This window comes from Lipotes vexillifer, unplaced genomic scaffold (assembly GCF_000442215.2).
Source record: "Lipotes vexillifer unplaced genomic scaffold, Lipotes_vexillifer_v1.1 scaffold102, whole genome shotgun sequence".
NCBI classification, from domain to species: Eukaryota; Metazoa; Chordata; class Mammalia; order Artiodactyla; family Lipotidae; genus Lipotes; species Lipotes vexillifer.
In genome coordinates, this window is record NW_006786541.1 from 3,798,959 (window position 1) to 3,805,975 (window position 7,017).

Here is a 7,017-nt window from a genome sequence, read left to right on the forward strand (position 1 = left end):
CCTTTTCAATGTCTATCTGTATTAAGCCTTTGGGTCTGTAATCTGTTTTCTCACGAGGCAACTGAAAGCAATGTCCGTAGAGTTTTATATGCCTCACTGTGTTTTATTCATCCATCATTCATTCATTCAACAACATGGGACCCATAAAATATTTGGAGAGACAAACAAAAGATAGTGTGTATACACCACTGTGTATTTTTTTAGCATGAATCACCCTTAATATAACATAAGCATGAATCAACCTATATATATATATATAGTTGTTTATTTTTAAGATGTTGGGGGTAGGAGTTTATTAATTTATTTATTTTTGCTGTGTTGGATCTTCGTTTCTGTGCAAGGGCTTTCTCTAGTTGTGGCAAGCGGGGGCCACTCTTAATCGCGGAGCGCGGGCCTCTCACTATCGCGGCCTCTCTTGTTGCGGAGCACAGGCTCCAGACGCGCAGGCCCAGTAGTTGTGGCTCACGGGCTTAGCTGCTCCGCGGCATGCGGGATTCTCCCAGACCAGGGCTCTATCCCACGTCCCCTGCATTATTAGCAGGCAGACTCTCAACCACTGCGCCACCAGGGAAGCCCCAACCTATATATTAACTGCTGAAGGAATGAGATTTTTTTCTCGCCTCTTATGCAATCACAAGCTTGCATTTTTTACTTGCCCATCCTCCCCTGGGAGCATACCTAAGGACCAGCGGCTCACTTTGGGGTTTGTTCTCATAAAATGCATGATTACTGGGTGCTACTGGGTACCAAGCTTTGTGTGGGTGCTGGTGATACACAGATAAGTAAATTAATGTCATGATATTTGGGGACTTCCTAGTACTGTGGAAATTCATTGGTCTCACCCTTCATCCCAATAAGTCTCTTATTAATCAAGGAGGGTCCTTGAGCATGAAACTTCAGCTAAACTGATCTAAATCTGACACCATTTGTAGGAGAAATCAAAAAGCCTCAGATGACATGGCCCACTGCAGTGCGTTAGTGAGCACAGAGAGTTTTATTTTACTCCATCTTACCTAAAATTTAGAGAAAGAGTTAAGTGTATTATTTACATACCCCTATAGATCCATCGAAGAGGGGCTATGTAATCATGAGAGCTGGGGTCCTGGTCAGGTATCATTTGGATCGTGTAAGCAGCCGGAGACCATTCATCAGCATCTCCAGGCCATCGCCAGCTGAAGCCATCTAACAAGTTAAAACATGCACAGCCTTAATGTGACAGATCGGGATGAAAGCCCAATTGTTATGTCTGGAAATACACACACTCTCTGGAGGATAGCCATGCCAGCTTGGATGTTTTGTTCAATGAAATACTTAAAGGATAAAATTCGATATCTTTCCATCCTTGGCCAGGTATCCTATGACATGGATGGCTTTTGTGAGCGGAACCGTGATGTGCTGTTTATGGATCTGATTGAGCTTATGCAGAGCAGTGAGCTGTAAGTGTGTTTGCCTTATCCGACACGGGATATAGGTTTGACCAGATTTCCAATGTTAGAACAAACGTGTGACATTTGAATGGTCAGCGTTATGTTTCCTTGTGCCGTTGGGTCTGGGTTATCATTAGACAATTCAGCTTCTCAAAACAGCTTTTTGTCCCCGGTCTTAGTGTCTCCCTTGTACCTCTGATACTTCCCACCCCACATGCTAAGTGCTATCTTCATGCCCTTCAGGGTCCCCGGTTTCATCATTTTCAATGGTTTTATCAGGGAGAAGTGCCCATCCTGGAGTTGGGTTGGGATGGCTGTGCCTGACTGTCTTAAGAGTGAGAAAGTCTGGCTCTGTGACACTTTGCCCTCGGGACATCATCCCAAGAATTCTCCCTCTGTTTTTGAAAATGCTAATAGCTTAGCCACACCGAAGTTAACCTGAATTGCTGAAGCACTTGGGAAATGGCTCAGGAACTCAGGGAGGGGCACTCAGATCCATTTTAACTCCCAAGACCCTGACTAAGCTAGAAGCGTAGAGCAGTGGGGGCATCCGCCTTGCAAGCTGCTGGAGCTCTCAGGGCCAGCTTTGCCATGTCCTTCCCTTGCCTCTTCCGTGCAAAGGTCCCCGTGGTCCTGGGTAATGATGTGAGATGTCATTTACATGATCGGGCCTGTCCATGCCTGGCAAGTACGATATTGCACGGTCTTCCAGATTTTACAAGTTTTAGAGCTGTCTCCAAGTAATGGTTGCCATTTTAGTCTCTGTTACTTCAACTATCATAATATCAAAGTTAACTTCTTTGATCAACAGCTGCAAGCCTGATAATTTTCTAGAAAAGGCCTGACTTCAATGAAAGGAAAACTGAGTTTCCTTTTTGGTCCGTGGTTCGAAGTTCTGCTCCGTTTAACCCTTTTCCCCTCCCTCCAGCCTCCACTCCTCCCTGGCCCTCATCTCCCCAGGCCTGCACTTTCGTGGCACTCACACCCCTCACTTCGGAGATTCTTCTCTCAAAACATAAAATCTATTTGCTCTTAAAAAGTCAGGTAAGCCACAAGTCCTGGCTTTTGGAGTTTATGAAAATCAGGTGCAGGCATGCTTTCAGAGATTTTTTTTCTTTTTAATTATTAAAATTACTGCAAAACTCAAGAGCTATTGATACTTCCATGTAAAACTCCTGTCATGTAGACATGGTCTGTTGTTTGGTAAACACATGTGGTGTAAAAACCTGTAATTGTGTCTGGTGAGGTTATGAAAGTAGATTGCTGTGGAGACTTCCTAGAAAATCCATGATGCCCATTAAGTCATTTAGGGGGAATTTCCTTTGAGTGGCAGATTCCTAATTTACATGGATCGCATCATTCATTCATTCATTCATTCAGCAAATATTTATTGAGCACCTACTGTGTACTAGGCTCTGTTCCAGACACCAGGGACACTAAGGTGACTAAGACATTGTCCCTGCCCTGTGCCTTTTGAGGCAGGCCTGTCAACAGATGTAGCTCAGTTACAACTACTAATGAAGTTGTATATTCAGCAGGCAAAGCATTAGTGGATTAGCTGCGCTTAAAATTGCTCATACTCAAAACACGTTTTGTCTATAGGTTTTTTGCTTGAGGGAAGGGAGGGCTTGTGGTCAAAGGCCACTGATGCTGTGAAACATCCTATAATGTATAAAGCGGCCCCAGCACAGAATTATCCAATCCCAAATATCAGTAGCACCAAGACTGAGAAACCCTGCTTTGGAGCAAAGCAGAATCTGCGTTGGATCTGGACAGTTCCTACAAATCCCTGCGCTCTGGTCTATCTTACTTAACTCAGAAAACCCACACTGACCCCCCTCTGTTGTGTCCTGTTGCCAAGGTGTATCTCAGTTCTAGTGGATGGGGAAATTTGAAAGGCAGAGTTTAAAATTTTCAGGCCTAGACTCCAAGATGCTTCTGTCTTAGAATTCTCTCTGTGTGTTTCTTGTGTCCATTGCTTTTTTTCTCCCGGGTCACAACTTGATGGCTTGAGTCAAATGGCCATTCTGTTCCAAGGTTCTGTGCTTCTGGACGACTGTCCTCTCCATTCTCAATGGAAGCAGGCTTTCCAGCCCCCAAGGTACTTACTGATTGCTAATCCATTCTCTTTCTCCTTTTCCAGACCTTTTATAAAGTCTTTATTTCCAGAAAATCTGCAGGCTGACAAGAAAGGACGCCCGACTACTGCTGGAAGCAAAATAAAGGTTTGTTCTATTTTAATAGGGAAATTTATGGATCCCTATTAAGAGGTAGGGTTTTCTAGGGGTCAGGGACTATACCCCTGGGCCAGGATGCGGTCAGGGAGATGTAACAGATTGGTTACAGAAGATGGCCAGAAGTAACGTTGCTGCTTGAGAAAGGGTTACAGGATGCAGGTGAATTTGACTTGGCTGTACTGAAACCCCAAATGGGTATTAAGTACCTCATAGCTTAATAGTCAGCAGATGATAATCAGTTACTTTCTAAGAGGAAGTGGCTTTATACTGAATCTAGGAGAATTCACATTAAACTGTCAGAGAAATTTTATGATCAACAGCCACATTTTGGATTTTGATGATGCTTTTCCATACCAGACCCCAGAACTTGCCAGTTATGGAACTTTACGAACCTGAAATTCTACTGGGTCTTATATGGGGAATTTATGCACCTTCCGCACTGGGTCTTGTGGGCCCTCCTTTCTGTGAATTACAGGCATCTTGGCTTCATAGTGTCTCAAAGTCAGAGGAATTCTTGAGAGCCTCGCATGGAGAGTGCATTGACTTATCGGAGGCGCTGTGTGATGAAATCGGTTATCCCTAATTACTCTCTGAGTTTAGAGGTTTTGTCAAACACACTCCATCATGTAATTTTTTGAAAAACAGTCACTAAACTTTTTCTTATTTAATTATACCAGTTAAAAACAGTTTCTTATTTTATATTTTTATTATTATTTTTAATTTTCATTATAGTTGATTTACAATGTTTTGTTAGTTTCAGGTGTACAGCAAAGTGATTCAGTTACCCATATGCACATATCCATTCTTTTTCAGTTTCTTTTCCCATGTAGGTTATTACAGAATACTGAGTAGAGTTCCCTGTGCTATACAGTAGGTCCTTGTTGATTATCTATTTTATATATAGTAGTGTGTATATTAAATACAGTTTTTTAAAGAATCATACCAATTAAATACCACCCTGTCTTTATAATCAATGGAATCATTGAGTGATTAAGAGTAGGGCTCTGGGGCTCGTCACCTGTGTTCAAATCCCTCACTGTGTGATCGCCAGCAAGTTACCTAAACTTAGAGATTTTAGTACGTATCTCAGGGGAGTACTGTGGTGATTAATTTCCATCGTCCATCTAAGGCACACACTGCTTGAAGCATAATAGGCCCAAACCGTGTATGCTTTCCTGTTCCATTCTACTCCATCTGTCCCCTCCCCCTCTGCCATGCTTCTGCATCTCTGCTTAATTCTCAGTGGACGCTTGATGTGCTTGTTCTGACTGTCTATCCCCCTGTGTGGCTGTGTGTGTCCAGATCCTACACGTCCTTCTCACAGTGCCCTCCGATAACCCCGGCCCCGTGAACACAATGGTTGCTGCTGCCTGTTTTGTTCACGAGCGTTTTCTTCTCTGAGTGTTGCACATATGGAAGCCCGTCTCCCCAGCCTCTGAGGGCATAAGCACTGCGTGAAATAAAGGGAACATCACAGCAACGAGACGCTTCCATCCGGAGGAGCTTCAGGGTTTGTGCAGGAAGTCAGGCGCAAGCTAGAGGGTAGGGTTTTGAGCTGGAGGGTAGAGTCCTCTGGGATTAAGGACAGTCGTGTTCAAGGAACTTGAGACATGCAGTAGTCCTGGGACAGTGTCTGGATTGAGTTCACTGGGGCAGAGAGTTGACGGCAGGGAGAAGATGCGGTTCTCACGAGGCCCCAGGTAATTGACATCTGCACGAAGCTCTGACTCAGGCTTTAACTTCTAGGTCCTGGATAAGGATTAGCTCTAGGCTGGAAAATCTAGTCACAAGACTGTCACATTCAGATCCAAGGGGCCCAGATCATCAAGGCTGCAGTGACTCACTTTCAAGTGGTCTGGCTTCTCAGTCCAACTTATTCCCTATAAAAAGGAGGGTGTGGGCTTCCCTGGTGGCGCAGTGGTTGGGGGTCCGCCTGCCGATGCAGGGGACACGGGTTTGTGCCCCGGTCTGGGAGGGTCCCATGTGCCGCGGAGCGGCTGGGCCCGTGAGCCGTGGCCGCTGGGCCTGCGCGTCCGGAGCCTGTGCTCCGCAACGGGAGAGGCCGCAGCGGTGAGAGGCCCGCGTACTGCAAAAAAAAAAAAAAAAAAAAAAAAAGGAGGGTGTGTTAGGAGCATTTTTCTCCTCCTTGGAAGACTTGACCCCTTCATATTCTTGTCTAGTAGAATGCTCAAAATAGCCACCTTCCGGGTGTACTCAAAATGTTCAGGATTGCTGTGGTCTGGGGAGGTCATCCTGAAGTCAGCCAGCTCATCTAGGGAGACAGTACTAAGCATATTCTCGCCAATGGTATCCTCTTGGTGAACTGTGTGACCTCTGCCTGTCTGACAGTCTGCCTCCATGTAGGAATGAGATTCTCCCTGTTTTATGTCTCCTGAGTCACCTCTTAGAGAGGCATAGCCATGGCCCAATCTCTTACACCTTTGATGTCTACAATATTTTGCATATGCTAAGTATCATCTTTTTTTAAAAAAACTTTTATTGAAGTATAGTTGATTTACAATGTGTTTCAGGTGGACAACAAAGTGATTCAGTTATACATGTATATGTATGTATTCTTTTTTAAGTTCTTTTTCATTACAGGTTATTACAAGATATTGAGTATAGTTTCCTGTGCTATACAGTAGGGCCTTGTTGGTTATTTTATATATAGTAGCTAAGTATCATCTTAATGATATCCCTGAGGTTAAACTTTTAAAGGGATCCTGAGTTCCTTGGAAGAAAAATTAAATTTATGTTCAAGGTAGTTTTAGTGTTGGGAATCTTATTGTATTCTAATTCCTTAAAATTTAAAACTGTTCTGTAGGATTTAATTAATAGAATATTTGCTTGGTGAGAACTCCCACTATCTTTGTTTATAAATAAGAGTATTCTTTCCTTAATAACATGTGATTTTTGAGGCTTTCCTAAATTCTACGTTGTTGTGGCTAAAAGGGACCGGTTTTGAAATTAGAGCCAAAGATTGAGGGAATGGAGCTCAGAGCTGGCAAAGTGGACTGGGCTACAGCTTTATCTAAGTGAGACTGGGCCTCTAAAGGAGCAGATATGATAAGAGATGCAAGTACCATGAGGTAACTGGACTTGTAGACATTTAACATCTATTCCAACCTTCAGATTAAATTAGAGGTCTTCTAGTTCAACCTACTTAGTTTACAGATGGGGAAACTGAGGCCCAGAGAAATTTAGTGATTTGCAACATAGCTCGCAAAGAGCAGAGCCAGGATCCCAATTCAGGCTTGCTAACAATCTATGTGGAGGGTAGAATGGGGAGCTGTCACCCTAAGCCTTTCTCACTGTCCTGTCTGCATTTTTTTTTTTTTTTTTTTTTTTTTTTT

General features: G+C 43.6%; 1 protein-coding gene across 2 annotated transcripts in view; it reads left to right on the top strand.

Moving 5' to 3' along the window:
* The window catches only part of MYO1E (myosin IE), a 233,041-nt gene that overhangs the window by 153,272 nt on the left and 72,752 nt on the right, over window positions 1–7,017 (top strand). For both annotated transcript variants that reach the window (XM_007458891.1, XM_007458892.1), the window contains exons 15-16: window positions 1,351–1,436; window positions 3,571–3,652. In XM_007458891.1, the coding sequence (XP_007458953.1) occupies window positions 1,351–1,436; window positions 3,571–3,652 (168 nt within the window). The remainder of the gene's footprint in view (window positions 1–1,350; window positions 1,437–3,570; window positions 3,653–7,017) is intronic.